Source organism: Dasypus novemcinctus, unplaced genomic scaffold (assembly GCF_030445035.2).
Source record: "Dasypus novemcinctus isolate mDasNov1 unplaced genomic scaffold, mDasNov1.1.hap2 scaffold_274, whole genome shotgun sequence".
Lineage (NCBI taxonomy): Eukaryota > Metazoa > Chordata > Mammalia > Cingulata > Dasypodidae > Dasypus > Dasypus novemcinctus.
The window spans coordinates 24,689-43,480 of NW_026688239.1; the positions used below are offsets into that span (position 1 = coordinate 24,689).

The following is an 18,792-nucleotide window of genomic DNA, read 5'->3' on the forward strand; positions in this document are numbered from 1 at the left end:
CCCCCCCACCCCCACCCCGCAGAGCTCATGGCACTCTCAGTCGGCTCCCAAACCCGCTGCCTACCCCGGCCCGCGCCGGCCTCGTTCCAAAAGCACCTCCAAACCCGAAAGGAATTAGGGAGGGGGGTCGAGAGAACATCCCCAGACTCTCACAGCACTCAGGCTTTCTGTATTTGATTCCCACGTGGTCTCTATTTCCCAGGAGAGAAAGCCGAAGGGGAAGGGGGGAGGGCAAGAGTGGCGTGACCTGCCCATAGCCACCAGCTGGTCGGGGACAGCGCGACTGGTGGCCAGTCGTGGGTGGTGATTCCTTCTGCCACCGTGGAAGACCACGCTCCTTCCTGCACCCTCGGGCCTCCTACTCTGCAGATATGGAAACTGAGGCCCATACCGGACGGGGATGTGTCCCTGCCATACAGGGACACTAAACATAATCAGTACTGAGAAACCGGGAGGCAATAATTGCCTCCTACCGGTTCGTACTCGGCCACCAGCCGGCGGGCCCATCGGCTTCTATCCCCGCGGAATTGCGGGGCCGCCTCCCCAAACCGGGAACGTCCCAGATAATGCCCCTGCCGGGGACCCGGGCCTGGGGACCCGGAGCTCGCGCTTCAGGAGCATCCCCTGGATTCTGTCCCGCCCGCGGCTGTCAACCCCGCCCCTCCGCTCGCCCCGCCCCTCCGCTCGCCCCGCCCCTCCGTTCGCCCCGCCCCATTCAGGCCCCGCCCCCACCAGCCTCCCGGAATCCTCCCCAGGTAGCGGGGATCCGCTCCGGCCGCGCGGGGGCAGCAAAGCTCCGGCTCTGCAGACGTGAAACTAAGGGGCCTGAGCCCTTGCCCCGCCCCAGGTAGGATGGCACGGTCATCTGGAGGGAGCCACCCCATTTTCTGTCTCGCCTACCAGCCTCAGGGCTTTTTCACTTCCTCTGTCCTCAGCACCGCTCCGCGGCTGTGCCAGGTGTCGGGGCAGGGCCGTGTTTGGAAGCTGAGGACCGGGCTGTGTGCTCTGCGCCCAAAGCCTCGCCTCTCCGCCCCAGCAGGGACCGTGCAGTGATCTCGGTGGGTGCATCCCACCTGAAGTTGGGGGTCAGGCTGGACACCAAGTCCTCAGGCCTCCCCGTCCATCACTGTGGGTGAGCAGTGGGTGGGCTGACGGCGGATAAGGGGGGATTACAGGTTAGCCTCCGCAGGCTGAGCGGCCCTGGGCGGCCCTTTGGCCCCTGGAGCCTAATCTTCTCGTTTGAAAGGCCATGGTTTCTAGGTGCTTCAGTGGGAGCCACCTGTTGCCCTCCAAGTCCCTCCCCCTGGCAGCCTTCCCTGACTGCCTCCCCAGCCCCACACCAGAAGCCTCCTGAGGGGGTGAAGGGCAGGAATCTGGAGGCCGAGGGTGGACCTCAGGCTCTGTCCTTCTGTCACTGACCTCGGGCCACCAGGCTGCCAGGGCAGGCGGCATAGCAGGCCAGCCATAGGCCTAGCTGCCGCGACACCCATGAGTTTCTGCGGTCCTGCACAGGTTCTTCCTCTCTCCCAGCCTATTTGCTCTTCTGTGAAATGGAAACATCCTAAGAGCTGGCCTGCTGCCATACAGTGTGACACAGTCATGCTCCTGAGGATGGCTGGGCCCTCAGGCCCTCCCTGGGCTGGTCCTCTCCTGACTCCTGATAGGCCCAGCCATTGCAGGGAGTGATGGGGGGCGGGGAGGCCTGCCCAGAGGAGGAGGAAATGGAGGGCAAGGCCCTGGGACAGTTCCTGCAAACTGTCCCCAAAATCCCGTGTCTGCCTCCTCCGCAGAGCTGGCATTCACTCAGATTCTGGGTCTCATTTCCAACTTCAAGTTTCTAAAAGAAACACAGGGACTCAGACATGGCTCAACTGATAGAGCATCCGCCTATCATATGGGAGGGCCCAGGATTCAATCCCCAGGGCCTCCTGACCCGTGTGGTGAGCTGGCCCACGCGCAGAGCTGCCACGCGCAAGGAGTGCCATGCCACACAGGGGCACAAGGAGTGCCTGCCCCTCATGAAAAAAGCACAGCCCCCCCAGGAGTGGCGCTGTACACACGGAGAAGCAAGATGATGTAACAACAAAGAGACGCCATTTCCTGGTGCCCCCAAAGGTGCAAGTGGACACAGAAGAACACACAGCAGGTGGATACAGAGAGCAGACAATGGGGCAGGAGGGAAGTGGGGAGAAATAAATAAAATAAATCTTAAAAAAAAAAAAAGAAACATGACCCAACAGCCAGCTGAGACGGGCCCCTCCTGGCCTCCCCTTTGATATTTGATGACTGAACAGGGGGCTGACTGGTTCGAAGCTATCTTAATTAGAAGGAAAGAATGTCTTCGCGGTTGACTGCTCTAAAAATACACATGGGTGCAGCCAGCTGTGCCCACATCTGGAGGGAAGGAGGGGGCTGGGTTGGGGTGGCGGTTAGGCCACAGTCTGAAACGCTGATGACTGTGTTCCTGGACCGAGCAGGGAGCAGAATTGAGGTGGGGAGATAGGAGGAGGGGAGGGGGTGCCAAAGTGACTTGTGCCCAGTGACTGGGCCACATGCCTCAGATTTGAGAGATGGGAGGGTCCCAGGCAAATGGACAGGTCCTTCCTGGAGCCGCCCTCCCCAGCGCCAGTGAGTCCCACCCCTGCCCAGCCTCAGTTTCCTCAGCTGTCCAGAGAGGACACAGAGGGCCTGGACAATGCACACTGGTTCTTCTGCCAATCCCAGACCTGCCCAGAGCAAGCAATTGAAGTTCAAGCTTCTGACCTGATGATGATTTGGGGTGGTATTGGTCAGCTTTTAGGGATTTGTCATTTGTTTTGTTTACTTTCTTCCTCCAAATACATGTTCACCTTTATACCTAATTTTGCATCAGTTGCTTAAAGATGCCCGCCCCCCAAAAAAAACCCACAACGACAACAAAAAAAAAAACCTGGATCCATCCCTGGAGGAGGCGAAGGGCATGCTAGGGCTGGAAGAAATGTGGGGGCCAGAATTCCCATGGTATCCGGTGGGAGGATAAAGACAGCTGGTTCTCATCCTAGCTTGCTGGTAAGGAGCTTCCTGTCACAGTGGCTGGGCAGCCACCTGGCAGGGCCCGGGCCGTTTGGCAGGAATGTCACAGGGTAGGGGGGCTGTCAGCCAGGGGGGAGGTGGGGTGGGCCTGGGCCTTTCAAAACTTCTCCTGCCAGCGGGTGGCTCTGAGTTCCCTGTCCTGGGCAGGGGCACCCAGAGTGGCGATGGCCTCTGTCCCTCCAGGCCTTTGCCAGGCCAGAGGCCAGCAGGCAACATGCATGTAGCCGGCAGTGCAGTGTGGTCACAGGACCCAAGCCCACACCCCGGAGCCTTGGAGGTCAAGGGCGGCAAGTCCTCAGGGGTGCAGATAGCAGGACAGACACACTCAGGGACCCGTATCTCCACCCCCCTCCCAGGTCTCTCCAGTTCTTGCATTTCCGTGAGGTCACAGCCCCGGCCCTGCCATGCGGCCAAACCCACCAGGGAGATGATCTGCTTCTCCCCAAACCCCGCCTGGCCCCACCAGGCCTGAAAACAGCCGAGGCAGGGGAAGGGGAAGGCCCTGCCAGACGAGCCAGACGTTTTGACTTTCAGGCAGCGGCTGCAGAAGTAGGAAATGAGAATTAGGGGCAGTCGCTGAGGCCCATGCTGAGTCCAGTGGGAGCATCTGGCCAGCCATCACGAGCTGGAGACAGCAGAACTGAAGTCAGAGAGGATCCAACCCATACATGCCTTTGCTTAGCCTAGAGACCAGGCAGCACAGAGCAAGGTAGGGTCACTCACACCAGAGTCAGGAAAAAGTTCTTTCTCCAAAGCAAGGCTGATTGCTGGGGCATGGCAACCCAGAGCCCTGGTGGAGGAGGGTCCCAGGGGTTCCCATATGTCCTCGGCTGTGTGTCCTCAGGCCGGTAGCTTAACCTCTCTGTGCCTCCGTTTCCTGCCCCTCTAAGGAGGTGTCTACATAAAACCCCCGGTGTAGAGTCTAGCACAGATGCTGCTCTGTATAAGCAGCTGTCACCAGCCTGACTTCGGCCCTGACTTCTGAGCTCCTCACTTCTCCCAGGAGCACCCCAGATTTATTCCAGCCCCTGCAACTTAGCTCAAGCCATTCTCCCAGCCTAACATGCCCTCTCTCTCCTTTTCTTCCCGCCACTGTCCTCCTCAAGAGTCCCTGCCAAGGCCTGCGGCCCCTCCTTCATGCAGTCGAGCACCCCTCCCCATTTGGTGTGGGCTCCATGTCTCTCCTGGCCAGGGAGACCTCCTGCAGGACTGGGGGGGGGGGCGGGTATCCCCTCCCCTCCCACGCCCTTCAGGCCTCCAGCTTCTGTGAAGGTTCCAGGGCAGGAAACAGGTCACAGGACACAGGGCTTGTGGGCGGAAGGTCAGAAAGGGCTGATCTCGATGGGGGCAGCCGGCCGTGACTGTCACAGGAAGGGGCCCCAGCCCAGAAATCTCTGCCCTCACCATAGGACAGAGTAGAACCTTCGAGCAGGAGTGGATTCTGGAGACAAGTCTTTAACAGGCCCATTTCACAGGCAGGGACACTGAGGCCCAGAGGGGCAGGTCTCTCTCTTCACTGGGCCTGGGCCTGTCACAAAAGCATCACTGGGGATGGAAAGAAGCCTCATGTGAGCAGACGACGCAGGTTTCTGCAGCCAGGACCAGGGCTGCAGAGGGGAAGGGCCTGGGAAGACGGGGATGGGGTGGCCAGGGAGGGCTTCCCCGGGGTGGTTGTATCCCTCTAGTACCCAAACTTAGCCTGTTCCACATCAACTGATGGTCTTCCTAAAAACCAGGCCCTTACTTATGTCTCCATCAGACCTCACTGTCCCTGAGGTGGTTGTGTACCCCCCTAGCCCTCCTACCCCCACCCTCGGTCAAGTGCTCCCAGAAGTCTAGGGCTTAGACTTTTTTATTTTTTTAAGATTTTTTTAAAAAAATTTATTTCTCTCCCCTCCCCACCCCAGCTGTCTGTTCTCTGTGTCCATTTGCTGTGTGCTCTTCTGTGTCCACTTGTATTCTTGTCAGCGGCACCGGGAATCTGTGTCTCTTTTTGTTGCGTCATCTTGCTGCGTCAGCTCTCCATGTGTGCAGCGCCACTCCTGGGGAGGCTGCACTTTTTTTGTGCTGGGTGGCTCTCCTTATGGGGTGCACTCCTTGCGCGTGGGGCACCCCTATGCGGTGGACACCCCTGCATGGCACAGCACTCCTTGTGCTCATCAGCACTGTGCATAGGCCCGCTCATCACACAGGTCAGGAGACCCCAGGTTTGAACCCTGGACCTCCCATGTAGTAGGCAGATGCTCTATCTGTTGAGCCAAATCCACTTCCCATCTATGACCCATTTACTCCCTCTCTGTCATGTGTACCCCATCACAACTGCTGCCATCACCTTCACTCTGACAACCGCTTTGACCCTTTTCCCCCTTCTTCCTACCTACAGTCACCATTGGATCATATATTCCTTCATGCTTCAAGTCCTCTGTCCCCTGCCCCCAAGCTACCTCAGGGCCTTTGCATAGACTATTCCCCTGCCATGGCCTAGCTAATGCCTGCTGCTCTCCCCACCCCACCCCACCCGGGTATCTACTTATTTCTGGCAAGTCCAGATTCAGCTACCAGGTTCAGAGAGCCAAGATGAGTTGCTTCCTCTGCTGCCCCAGCACACCTGGACGGTTTGCTGTTCTTGGGCTTTGGCCTTGAGCAGCTGCTACCACGTGGGTTCCAGATTCGGTGCTATAAATACCCCATGACCCAGACAAGAAGGGCTGACAGGGTCACAGCTGCTCCTGGGAGGGCCCTCCTGGAGCTGCAGGGGAGGCCCACCCACTGTGCTGGGAGGGAAGCTCAGAGCCCCCCTGATGAAGAAGTGCTGAGGCTGGCAAGGGCCCGGATGTGTTGTCAAGAGGAAATTGCAAGCTGCCTCCAGCCGGCGTACAGATATCCATCTCGTCTCTGATTCTTCTGGTTTATTACCACAGGCATGTATTGCCTTTTGAGAAAAGGGCCTTGAAAGAAGATAGGTAAGCTCTGATTGCTTCCAGGGGTGAGCAGAGAGGCCTTTCTGGGGTAGGAGGCATTTCCACCATCCCCCCTTCCTCCCTTCTTTTTTTTTTTCCCCCAATAATTTTTTTTAACGTTATTGCAGTAACATATATAACATAAAATTTCCCACTTTAACTACTTTCAAGCATGCAATTCGGTGGAATTTATTACATTCACTCTCCTTGCTTTTTATAGAATATCTAAGCTGGTAGGGAGGAGAATGAATGAGTGAGTGAGTGAGTCAGAGAGCTGAGGCAGTCTGAGGAGGAGAGCACCATCGTGAGGAGGGTTGGAGAGGGCGGAAAGGATGAGAGCATGTCAAGGGCATTCGGCAATGTGGAGCTCAGGGCAAGGGAGGCCAGAGAGGACCCCAGGTTTCTGGATTGTCGCAAGGGCTGGGAGTATCTCCCTGCCCTGGTCTCCCTGTTTTGCAGCAGGCAGGGGCACAAGACAGGGAAGTGTCTCAGGGGGCAGGGCCCATTGCCACCTTGTGCCATCCCCTTGGCATTGGGGGTTCCTTCCTCTCCTCCGGTCCACTGACCCCAACACGGGAGAGAGAAGGCAGACCCAGCCAGCAGGTCTCCGCCACCCTGATCTTAAGACAGATAGCAAAACAGGTGTTAGCATCCAGCACCACTGGCTGTGTCTCTAGACCCCTGGGTTCAAGCGATGCCCAGGGCTTCTCTCCACAAATAAGTGCCTAGAAGGGTCTAAGAGGAGGGGACCTGTTGTCAGCAGAGTGGCCTGGCCTGGCCTGCGACTGGACAGGAGAGGGTCTGCTCCAAGCCCTGCGTTCTGCCAGGCCTCAGTTTCCCCAGCTGAGGATACTTCAGGCGTCTGAGAAGGACGCGTCGGCAGTAGAATCCAGCCTCTGCTCCCCTGGATGGCCAACTTGGCTCCCTCCCAGCCCCCACGACTGCCCTCCCCGCCACCCCCCGGGTTCGCAGCCTCCCAGGAATGTGCAGCCCCTAATCCTGGCGCCTGCCTTATCGGGGCCCCCAATCAAAGGGGAGATGGACGCCCCCTGCCATGTCGACAATGGCAACCCCTCCCGTTGGCCCCAGCCTGACCCTGAGTGGGGGGCTGGCCAGTGCCTGCTAACTGCCTGCAGACAGGAATACCTCCCCAGCCCCCTGTTGACTCTGAAACCCGACCCTCCCTCCCACTGGCGGCTCCTTCACGCCTGGCAGGCGCCCGCCCTGGCGTCAAGGTGGGGGTAGTGGCAGTGGGGGTGGGGGTGGGGGCTGGCATCTCTGCCCCACAACAGCCAGGGAGGAATCTGCCCTACCCAACCAGTCTTGGACATGACCTTGGCTGGCCTCGCTGGAAAACCAAGCCCATTAGAGAGGGGCTCCCTCAGCCCACCCCCGACCCCCACACACACCTCTCAGCATCCTGGTTTAACACCCCTCTGGTCTGGCCTGTGAAAATGTGACCCTCCTGCTGTATCACTAAATGGGGACAGACTGCTCCTGGCCCCTCATCCAAAAGCACATTCCCCCTCAGTGCTCCCAGCCCCTCCAGGGCAGGGTCCTCTGACCAGCTGTCATCAAGCACTGGTCCCACCCTCACTCCCAGAGGACCCCCTCTCAGGGCCCTCGCTGGACCCTCGTGCTCTTGGGGTGCACCTGAGACACCCGCTTGGCCAGTTCTCCCCCTGTGTCTCTGTCCACCTTCTTTTGGGCTGCAGGACCTGTCCAAAACAGCCCTCAGCTTCACACCACATCCCAAGCTGAGCTCCCTGTAGGGGTAAAGGGTGTCTGTCAAGAAGGCTTCCCCTCCCTCAAGCCTCCTGTTATCCCAGCTTCCAGGGACCTTGTGTGGCTGCAGCCCCAGGCCCTTCCCAGACCACTGGGCCACTTGCAGCCTTGTTCCTGAAGCCCTGTCCTGGCTCAGCTCCTGGACCCCAGAAACCAGTCCCAGCCTCAACTCTACCCTCACCCCTTGGGCAGCTCACACAGGCCCATGGACCCACTGCTGAGGCCAACCCACATTTAGATGGCCTGCCTGGCAGCAGTCGTGAACGTAATGAAGCTGGAACAGGACTCTCCATCCTGTCTGCCTTCTCCCTCAGGGTCCCCGTCTCAGGAAAGGCCACCACGTCCATCTACCCTACGACTCAGGTCAGAGTTAGCCTGGACTGCTCTCTCACACCTGTCCAGTCCACGAGCAAACCCCCCTCCCACTGTTGCTGGTGGCCTCTTCCTGCTCACTGATTCCTCTCCAGCCTTCTGGCATTCTTCCGTCCACACAGCATCCAGTGGAACTTTTTTCCTTGCATAAACATCCTAAATGACCGAGTATCAGCAGCTATTATTGTAGCACAGGCCTATTTACTCCCTGTCTTCTCTGCTAGACCTTTAGGGATGTAGCCTTTCATTGGCTGCTGTCTCCCAGGATCTACAATGCCGGGCACACAGTAGGTGCTCAATGAATGTATGAATAAATGGAGTTCCTTGGTCCCCCCAAAATAACGAGGCCCTCTCCAGGCTGTCCTCTCGCGCAGGCTGTTCTCACCACCCCCACGTCCCACCAGCTCTGAGAGTCCCTAGCCCGGCCCCCTCTTCTGTCAGGACCAGCAGGAGACCGCAGATTGGTGCGGGGCCCTGGACGTCTAGGGAGACTTGGACAAGTTTCCAGATCCTTTTTTACTGTGAGGAGGGTTGGATCGTCTCCGTTTCTCACAAGGGAGCAGGGCCCGGAGCGTCTCCCACCACGCCACGCCCCCGCGCGACCCGAAGCACGCCTCCCGCCACCGGCTTTCCGCTTCCAATGGCGCGAATCTTCGCCCCGCCCCCGCAGCGACCCGTGGGTTCTCGCTATTGGTCCTCCCCTAGAATGCCGCGAAGAAACGGCTCCTTATTGGCCACAGGTTGTCCGCGCTGCCACCACCGCCACCACAACAAGCGCCACGTGCGCGACCGTGGGCCTGCTCATTGGCCACCAGTCTCAACACGCCCACGCATCCTCCCCGCCCCCGGCGGCCTGCTTCCACTCCTCATTGGCTCCCCGGCCCAGGGCCCCGCCTCCCGACACTGGCGCCCTGCGCATCCGATGCGGATTGGCCGAAGGAAGGAGCGGGGCGGGGCCCCGAAGGCGGGTTAAAGAGCGGGCTGCAGGGCCAGCCACGCGTGTCTTAGAAGCTTCGATGGCGTGGCAGGGCCTGACGGCCGAGTTCCTGCAGGTGCCGGCGGTGACGCGGGTCTACACGGCGGCCTGCGTTCTCACCACCGCCGCCGTGGTGAGAGGGCCGGGTGGGCGGGGCGTCGTCATGGTTACAGCACAGAGCAGAAGGGGGCGCTGCTGTGATTACAGCCTCTGGCCGGTGGGCTTGGGGATGGGGTGGCCCGAGACACTAGCGTTTCGGCCCTGGGCGGGGCATGGATCCCGGGGCAGCCCTGACACGCCCCTGGTTCCGCAGCAACTGGAACTCCTCAGCCCCTTCCAGCTGTACTTCAACCCGCACCTCGTGTTCCGGAAATTCCAGGTGAGGCCTCCCCGCCCCCTGCACCTGCCGGTCCCGCCATACCCCTGGCACCTGCCGGCCCCGCCCCTTTCTACTGAAAGCCCCGCCCCTGACTCTGAACGCCCCGCCCGGTCCCTCCCCTGGCACCTGCCGGCCCCACTAGGAGCCTGACCTCCCTTCCCCGTAGATTTGGAGGCTCATCACCAACTTCCTCTTCTTCGGGCCCCTGGGATTCAGCTTCTTCTTCAACATGCTCTTCGTGTATCCTGCTGTGCCCGGGCAGGGGCAGGGGGTGGGCCCACCGGACGGGGAGCCCCGGGAGCGGGAAAGCTGAGCCCCGACCACCACCGAGGGGTGCTTCCTATACCTAGGGCGCAGGTTCCGCTATTGCCGCATGCTGGAGGAAGGCTCCTTCCGCGGCCGCACGGCCGACTTCGTCTTCATGTTTCTTTTCGGGGGCTTCCTTATGATCGTATCCTTCCCACGGACTCTGGAACCTCCGGCCGCAGAGCGCCGGTGTAGGGAGAGCCGGGTCACTCCAACTGAGGAGGACCTGAGGGTCCACTGGGTGCTGGGGTGCCCCAGAAAACCAGGCTGGGCGTGGCGTGCCGAGCCCTGAAGGCCCAGGATTGAGGGGAGGTGGTGGGGTGGGCAGGGTAGAGCTCCTGGGGACCTGCCAGGTGTGTCTTGCAGAGGAAAAAGAGACCACCAGGAGACTCCAGGGTTGTGGTTAGGGTTCGAGATGGAGGTGGGCGTTGGGTGGGGAGGTAGGACCAGACTTCGCTGGATGTGGCCTCCTGGCCCCTTGACTCGGGCCAGCTGCTGGGCTTTCTGGGCAGCCTGTTCTTCCTGGGCCAGGCCCTCATGGCCATGCTGGTGTACGTGTGGAGCCGCCGCAGCCCCCAGATCAGGGTCAACTTCTTCGGCCTCCTCACCTTCCAGGCGCCCTTCCTGCCCTGGGCGCTCATGGGCTTCTCCATGCTGCTGGGCAACTCCATCCTTGTGGACCTGTTGGGTGAGCCCACCTGTCCCCAGGGGCCCGCTTTTGCCTTTGGGACCCTATCCCCACCCCTCTTTGTCCTTCTGCTTTCCCAGGTGGTTCTCATGGTCCCCTGAGCCAGCCAGGCCACAGGCTTTGCATCCTCAGGACTGACTGGCTGACCTTGGCCTGGGACTGGCTGGGGGAAGGGGTGAAGCTGAGGCCTGGATTTGGGTTCCTGCTCCTTGGTCCCAGCTCCTCCCATGCTTCTGTGTGGTAGCCTTTCAGGCTCGGCCGACCCTGTGTTCTGCCCACTTCTGGGCCCTTCTAGGCCCAAGATGGGGGACAGTCTGCACAGGACTTGGGGCACTCGTCCTCTGGGACCTGCCTCCAAGGTGGGCTGTAGATGGGCTGGCAGACTGCACCGTGGAGGGTGGCCTTGGCAGTCCGGTAGCTTCTCCTGCAGGGATTGCTGTGGGCCACATCTACTACTTCCTGGAGGATGTCTTCCCCAACCAGCCTGGAGGCAAGAGGCTGCTGCTCACCCCTGGCTTCCTGTGAGTGCTGGAGATGGCAACCCTTCCCTCACCCCCCAACCCCCCCATGGCTCCCACCCCTTGGGGGGCCTGGTGCTGGCCTTATCAGGGTGGGCCCCTCCCCACAGGAAACTGCTACTGGATGCCCCGGAGGAGGACCCCAATTACCTGCCCCTCCCTGAGGAGCACGCAGGACCCCACCTGCCACCCCCACAGCAGTGACCCCCAACCCAGACCCAGGCCTGGAGGTTGAGCCCCTGCTGCACATATCCCACCTACCCTGGGTGGCAGTCAAGTAACCTACCCAGGAGGCCTTGCCAGCACCCAGGACCAGCATGAATAAACAGTGACCTGCAGCCTTTGCCCCTGCCAAGCCTGCCCTCAGCCCATCTGGAGGCAATAGGTGGGAAGGCCCAGAGAGGGCCAGGTACCTGCCCAGGATTGCCCAGCAGCGCTTTGGGTTCACAGATGTCAGCCTCTGGGTTCTGGTCCCAGGCCTTCTGGGGCCTTGGGCAAGTCCTACTCACTCTGGGACTCTGTAACCGGCTGTCTCTTGCCTGAAGGGCCAAGTCGCCCATGAGCGCTTCAGCAATGGAACTCTACAGACAGGGCCTGGAACCGTCCCCCTTGAACCAGAGCCTTCCATTGACTCCCAGGCACCTGTGGAAGTTCAGTCCAAGCCCAGCTGTCCCTGAGTGCCTGCTCCCCAGGGCTGTCACATCCTAGGACTCCATCGCATCCTGGCAAGCGACAAATCACTCCCTAGGCTGGGCTCTGCCCTGGCCCAACATGGGCTCAGGGTGGGAGCCAGGTCCCAGGGAGCAGAGCAGCTTCAGCCCTGCTCTTCCTGGGAAGGGACTGCCCTGGGCCAAGATGCTGCCGGCCACCCATTATGTTCATGGGAAAAAGCTGTGTACCAGGTGAGGCCACAGAGCCGGGACGACCTCCAGGGCTAGCCCTAGGCTGGGTGCTGGGAGCACTGCTCCCACTGCACCTCACAGCCAGCCCAGAGGGAGGCGCTCGCCCCAGCCCAGTGCCAGTCAGGTGGACATGGGACCCCAGACACCCCCACTGGGGCAGGAAGCACCCCCTGCTGCCTCCTTCCTCTGGGGGAAGGAGCGTGGGTGGCAGGGGGAAGCTGCAGGGCCTGCAGAAAGGCAGCATGTGCCTCTGACCCAGAGCCTTGCAGGGGCTGCGGGGGCTGAGGAGGGGTACCCTGGAGCCCATGACCCCTGCCTGGGGATTGGAGGGAGGGTGAGAACCCTTTTACATTAGCCCCAGCCACCCCCCATTCCCCCACCTCCCCACCCAGCAAGGCCCAGCCACCCAGGACCTGGATCTCCCCTCCTGCTTATCTTTGTATTACCACTTTGAAGAAACACAGTATGACTCGCTGCTTTTTATTTAAAAAGTGAGGCTGGCCCCACCTGGGGCTCCTATACAAAAACTAAACACAACTCAAAATGAGGCCTCTTCCTGACCCCAGAGGCTGGGGGACTGGGGGGCTGGGGGAAAGGGGCTCAGCAAATGGAATGTGTGCCCAGGGGAGGGTGGCATGCCCCTCTGGACGGCTCCGGGCTGCCCCCTGCCCCCTCGCAGAAGATGGAGGAGAACCAGTGCGGTCTGCAGAGACGCTCCCATGGGAGCTGAGTGCCGAGGGGCTGGTTACCAGGCTGGAGCGGTATTGGCCAGACGCCTCATTCGCCTGCAGGAGGGAAAGGGCAGTGAACCAGGGCTAGCCCCCTGCACCCCTCTGCCTGGCCTGAGCTCTCCCCCACCCAGGCCCTGCACATCTCTCCAGACCTGAACCCTGGGGCTGGGCTGTGGTCGGGCCCCACCTGAGGGCTTGCTTTTGGTCCAACAGAGGAACCCACCTGGGGCTGGGTGGGGGCTCACCCCCAGGGGCCTGCCACTCCACCGAGCCAGATACAGGGCAATGGGGGCTACCTGGTGTTCCTGTCCTGGTCGCGAATCTTCTTCTCCATCTCGGCATCCGTCAGAGTCTCCAGCAGTGGGCACCACTGGTCGGCGTCTCCTGTGTTCCGGATGGCAATCTCCACGGTGGGCAAGGGATTCTCACTGTAGGGTGAGAGGAGTAACTGCTAGTTCCCTGGGAGGCCCCCAGAAACCACGCTGCGCCCTGCCCCTGCAGCCCAGCAGCGGGAAGGCAAGAGCCAGGGCCTAGGCGCTCCTGCTCCTCAGAGCTGCAATCCTGATGGGGCAGCTGCAGGGTGCGCTTGTCACCCCAAGTCCCACCCCCAGACACACCTGCTGGAGGCACCAGGCCCAAAGGCTCTTCAAAGCAGGTTCTTGGCAGCCCTTTGCCACCGCAGCACCTCTGGGCTATAGAAGTGGCCCCAGTTGACAGGGCCGTATTGACAGATCCTGCCATGAATCACCCCCTACGGCTGGGGTGGGGAAGGAGACCATCCACATGCTCAGTGCCCAGGGCCAGGACCCTTCAGGGGGCACAGACAAGGGAGAGGGAAGGAGGCAGGAGAGAGGAGGAAGAGTCCTCCAAAAGTCCTCACTCCCCAAGGGCCTCTGAGTGTTATGTGCCCAACCTTTTGGCCCACCTCGGGGGGGGGGGCAAGCTAAGCTCTTTTTTGCTAAGGGTCAGAGAGCTGGACTGTAACCCATATCTCCCACCTGTCCCACTGCTCCCTGCTCCCCCAGCGGTTGACTCAGCTCCACCCCGAGGGGCCCCTGAACCCTCCTCCTGCCCAGGGGCCACTCTTGAGGGCAGGGTCTAGGCACAGTGAGGGCGGGGGAAGCATGAGCAGAGGCCACAACCGTGACAGGATGGGCACACGAGGAGTACCTGGGTGGCGCAGGGCTGCCACCCCTCTGGGCCTTGCTTCCCCCAGGAGGGCTCAATGCCTCCCCACCTCCACAGCTCCGTCCATGCTACCTCTGGAAAGCAGCGGAGCCTGGCAGACAAGCTTCAGAGGGCGGCCCTAACTGTGACCAGCTCCGATCCCATCCTTCCCCCACCGCAGCCTTTTCTTGGTTCTCTGCACACGCCTCCTCTCTGCCCTCTGCTGGGCGGCATCTGCTAGTCTCCTGACCCTTGGGTCGCCAGGAAAGACCTGCCCTGTGTGTATTAATAACCCCCCCTGGCCCCTGCCTACGCGCAGCCAGCCTTGCTCAGGCACAGCTCACTCTGGGAGGAAGGAGAGTGGACGGCACCAGTGAGGCAGGCAGGGTCCCAGGAGGTTTGTGGAAGAAGGGGACAGGTGCCTGGACAGGTGACCTTGGTGGCTTTGGCACCTCAACTGTGAAATGGGGGTGGTTTGCTGCTGTGAGGGATGGTGGGGGGAGTGAATGGTGGCAGCAAGTGACACAGCCACTGGGTGAGCATCTTGGAGGCCAGGTGCTGGCTCCCACTTCCCTGTGGCTTGAGCTGAAGGCCACATTACTGGGTGGCTACAAGTCCCTGAGCATGGCACACGCCCACCATGCAGAAGGCTCTTGGTCACGGACAGCCTGGGTCCGTGCCATCCAGGGCGGGCTGGACGCGGTGCTGCCCAGGGCTCACGGCCACTACACCACCCAGGGTGGGCTGGCTGTGGGTGTCCCCAGAATCAGACCTCCTGCTCCTCGTGCTCAGCCCACTGGCCCCAAGTCTGGGACCCAAGCTCGGGCTGTGACTCAGAGCCAGGGCCTGAACAGCGCCTCCCTCCCCACCCAGCAGACATCCCGGGGCAGGCCCTTCCTCAGCAGCCCTCACAGCTGTTCTCCAGCCAGCGCCTGTGGTTTGGCAATCCAGGACGGCCCGACCACAGACCCCAAACATCATCAATCACCTCGAGTGCCCCAAGCCGCCTTCTGAGGGAGGGTGGGCATACGAGGAGCCATGTCCACACCAGGGGAGCAAAACATGTTTTTCTCTTGATTTAAACAAGAGCTGGTGAGTAGGTCCCAGAGGCCCCTCTGTTTACTTCCCCGTGACTCTGGGAAGATTCGTGACTCTGGAAAGATTCCACTCCAGCGGATCTGTTCTAAAATAACTGCTCAAGTCAGCCACAGAAGAATGGCCTAGGGCCAGGCAGGCACAGCCGCTGCCCTGAGTTCCAAGAGGTCCTGGGGCTGCCTGCGGGAGCTGCCCCTGCTTCCCACTCTACAGAGGGAATAACAATCCAATGGCATCTGGGCTGCCCAGGACCCCCAACCTTCCTCCAAACCCCATGGAGTCCAGGTCAGACCCACATGCCCCAGGAGGAAAGGGCTGAGTCAGATGACAAAGGGAGCTAGACTGAGGCTCGGGGTATCTTGAGCCTCCTTTTCAATGTGCTCTCACTTGTACCTCACTGGATACACCTGACTAGCAGAGCAGGCTTCTCATCCCCACTCTGTAAGTAAGCCCAGAGAATGCCCACGACCTCTCAGCTGGGAGAGGGAGACAAAACATCATGTCACTCTTACATCTCAATCAGTAGATAGATAACAGGAGTTTTAAGACAATTCAATGAGGAAAAATAGTCTTTTCAACAAATGATGCTGGGATAACTGGGTATTCATGTACAATAGAATGAGGCTGGACCCTTACCTCACACCACATACAAAAATGAACTCAAAATGAATTAAATGTAAGAGCCCAAATTATAAAATTCTTAGAAGAAAACACAGGCATAAATCCTAATGACATTGGATTTGGCAATGGATTCTTAGAAAGGACACCAAAAGCATAAACTACAATAGGAAAAAGATGACTAGAACTTTATCAAAATAAAAAACCTCTGTGTTTCAAAGGACACCATCAAGAGAGTGAAAAAACAAACCTATAGACCAGGAGAATATTATTTGCAAATCACCTATCTGAGAAGAGACTTGTATCTGGAACATATGAAAAACTCTTACAACTCAACAACAAAAAGAAACACAACTCAAAAAATGAGCGCGTGGTCTGAATAGACATTTCTCCAAAGAAGATCTACAAATGCCCAATAAGCACATGAAAAGATGCTCCACATCATTAGCAATCAGGGAAACGCAAGTCAAAACCACAAGAAGATACCACTTCATATCCACGAGGACAGCTATAATCAAAAAGAGGGGGAAGCGGACTTGGCCTAGTGGTTAGGGCATCCGCCTACCACACGGGAGGTCTGCGGTTCAAACCCAGGGCCTCTTTGACCTGTGTGGAGCTGGCCCATGCGCAGTGCTGATGCGCGCAATGAGTGCCCTGCCACGCAGGGGTGTTCCCCGCATAGAGGAGCCCTGCGCTCAAGTAGTGCGCCCCGTAAGGAGAGCCACCCAGTGCAAAAGAAAGTGCAGCCTGCCCAAGAATGGCGCCGCACACACGGAGAGCTGACGCAACAAGATGATGCAACAAAAAGAAACACAGATTCCCGTGCCGCTGACAACAACAGAAGCGGACAAAGAACACGCAGCAGACAGACACAGAGAACAGACAATTGGGGTGGGGGGGGAAGGGAGAGAAATAAAATAAATAAATCTTTTTTAAAAAAAAGTATACTACATCAATGTTCACAGCAGCAGTTTGCCTAATCATTGAAAGAGTGGATACAACCCAAGTGTCTATCAACTGATGTATGGACTGTTACTCGGCCATCAAAAGGAATGAAGTTCTGATTCCTGCTACAACATGGGTGAACCTTGGAAACATGCAGTGAGAGAAGCCAGTTAACCAAAAATCACCTATTACATGAGTCCATTTAAATGAAGTGTCCAGAAAGGTAAATCTAGAGAGGTAGAAGGTGGACGAGTGGTTGCCAGAGGCTGGGGGAGTTGGGGGACATGGGAAATAACTGCTAAGGGATCTGGGGTTTCCTCTGGGGGGGACAAAATGTTCTAAAGTTGACAGTGGTGATGGATACACAACTTTGGGAATCTATTAATAACCACTAAATTGTCCCCTTTAAAGGGGTGAATTTTAAGGCATGTAAATTACATCTTAATAAAGCTGCTATTAAAAAAAAATGCAAAAAAACCCTGTCAGGTCAGGGCCCAAGGGTAGAGCTCCAGGAGTACTGGCTGCAGCTTACACTTAGTCAGTCCCAAAGTGACTCTGGGAGCCTTGGCCTGACCGCTGGTGCTGCCCCAGTGACCCTGGCTCCCTGCCCATTACTCAGGCCCTGCTGCCAAGTTCCCATGCCCTTGGCCCACCTTCCCCTGCAGCCCACTCTGGGGCACCCCAGATGTTGTGAGGAGCCTGAGGGCCGGGCCTCCTTTCGGCCCTCCCCACCCCATTCCTCCATTCCTGCCCCTCCTTGCCTGCTCACCATGGCCATGGCACATTTGTGGCTGACAGATTAAGGCAGGCCGCTGTGTCCTCTGTGTGCCCACCGTGGGGCCAGGGACTTTGCTGGAGAAACTCCCCTCAGAGGAACAAGCAGTGGCTCGCACGTCCCAGTGCCTCTCTGCCACTGCCTTTGTCCCCAAGCCACTGGCTCTAGGACATCCACATCCCGATCTGGCCCAGCTCTGTCCTTACCCAAAGCCATGCTTGCCCTGCCTGCTGCCTTCTTCCCCTCTGTGCTGCAGGGAAGCAGCCCACTTTCTGCCCTGGGTCCCCCAGGCTTGTAGGCATCTCAGCCCCACTCAGACATATGCCCCCTCCCCCACCACTGTGTGCAGTGACCCCTGTGGGAACCATCCAATGCCACTATCACCATGGCAGGAGCCACAGCCAGGCGCTGGGCTGGGCGCTGAGCATTGCAGCAGACGAGACTGGGCCTGGGAATTCAGTAGCCTTCTCACGTGGGCAACAGGGACCCAGAAAGTAAAAAATCCCTTTGAGGGAGCCCAATGACCTGCAGCAGCCCAGTTTGATGCATGGCACAGAGACCAGCTGGAGGTCCTTGTCAGCCCTCTGGGGCCAGTAACCCCCCGCGCAGAGATCCAGGAGCCCACGCTCCTTCAGCCAGCAGGACCTGTGGGAACTTGGGCAGGCTCTGCCCCTCAGCAGAGGCCTAAAGAGAAAACAGAGCTCCTATCTGTCTCTCCAGGGGAAGAAATGAAGAGTCACTTGTTTTACGCTCTGGAGGGGTGGTGGGGTGCAGGAAGAATGTGGCCTAGGCTCAGGAGTCACAAGTTCCAGGCACCCGCTTGCTGAAGCAGGCTGCAATCCTGTGCCTCAATGGGGCAGCATGGGACCTGACCCCTCTTCATCCGTGCTGCCCTCTTCCCGTGGGGAGCCTCCCAGTGCCCAGGACTGACATAGCACCCAAAAGCACACGCTGCCGGGCCCAATGCAAAGAGCAGCCCGCAGCTCTCCTGATGCCCAGAGAGGTGCTCGGCTGCCTCCCCAGGTCCAGTACTCAGCAGACAGCTCAGCCTTGAACCCCAAGGACTGGAAAGCTGTACACTGAGCACCACCAACCACCATGGCTCAGGGACTAGGCCACTCCCAGTTCCCCATGGCTGGATTAACTGGCCACGTGGATGAAGGAGGAATTCTGCTTACAGATCCTGATTTGCCACCACCAAGGAGCTAAGGGAGGGCTGCCCAGGAACTGCTAAGCGCATGGCTGACAACCCAGAGAGGGGCTTTAGGGATTCAGAGAGAGGCCCCCTCAACCAACTCTCAGGCTACAGACACTCAAGGATGGTGAACAGACAGCTCAGCACCATGCCCGCGGAGCAGGCACCCCACTGACCTCGGCTCACAGGCCTCCTCACGAGGCCCAGCTCCCCTTGCAGTGCGGTGGGACCCCCTGGTCTGAGGATGATGGATGATGGATGAGCCACCATGGGGCTCAGCCACCTCCCAGACCCAGGAACCTCACCCT

General features: G+C 59.1%; 2 protein-coding genes across 5 annotated transcripts in view; one reads left to right on the forward strand and one right to left on the reverse strand.

The window, feature by feature from the left end:
• The first annotated feature begins 8,816 nt into the window (after positions 1 to 8,816).
• DERL3 (derlin 3) lies at positions 8,817 to 12,421 on the forward strand. 3 transcript variants are annotated; one of them, XM_058292762.2, is made up of 7 exons: positions 8,945 to 9,298; positions 9,479 to 9,544; positions 9,711 to 9,784; positions 9,902 to 9,995; positions 10,343 to 10,538; positions 10,969 to 11,059; positions 11,602 to 12,421. In XM_058292762.2, the coding sequence occupies exons 1-7, from the start codon at positions 9,206 to 9,208 to the stop codon at positions 11,762 to 11,764; spliced, it is 777 nt and encodes a 258-aa protein (XP_058148745.1). In that variant the 5' UTR covers positions 8,945 to 9,205; the 3' UTR covers positions 11,765 to 12,421. The 3 variants fall into 3 exon arrangements, with proteins under 3 accessions (XP_012383696.1, XP_058148745.1, XP_004466478.1); XM_004466421.5 differs by having other exon boundaries at positions 8,959 to 9,298; positions 11,167 to 11,735; XM_012528242.4 differs by lacking the exons at positions 9,902 to 9,995; positions 10,969 to 11,059; positions 11,602 to 12,421 and having other exon boundaries at positions 8,817 to 9,298; positions 10,343 to 10,823.
• Positions 12,422 to 12,424: 3 nt separating this feature from the next.
• The window catches only part of SMARCB1 (SWI/SNF related BAF chromatin remodeling complex subunit B1), a 45,042-nt gene continuing 38,674 nt past the window's right edge, over positions 12,425 to 18,792 (reverse strand). For both annotated transcript variants that reach the window (XM_004466420.5, XM_004466419.5), the window contains exons 8-9: positions 12,986 to 13,117; positions 12,425 to 12,743 (exon numbers count right to left, since the gene is read on the reverse strand). In XM_004466420.5, coding sequence (XP_004466477.1) covers positions 12,704 to 12,743; positions 12,986 to 13,117 — 172 coding nt within the window. In that variant the 3' untranslated portion in view covers positions 12,425 to 12,703. The remainder of the gene's footprint in view (positions 12,744 to 12,985; positions 13,118 to 18,792) is intronic.

Coding starts and splice junctions, on each gene's coding strand:
- DERL3 (XM_058292762.2), top strand. CDS start 9,206: ATGGCGTGGCAGGGCCTGACGGCCGAGTTCCTGCAGGTGCCGGCGGTG. Junction 9,299..9,478: donor TTCTCACCACCGCCGCCGTG/GTGAGAGGGCCG, acceptor CTGGTTCCGCAG/CAACTGGAACTCCTCAGCCC. Junction 10,539..10,968: donor CATCCTTGTGGACCTGTTGG/GTGAGCCCACCT, acceptor CTTCTCCTGCAG/GGATTGCTGTGGGCCACATC.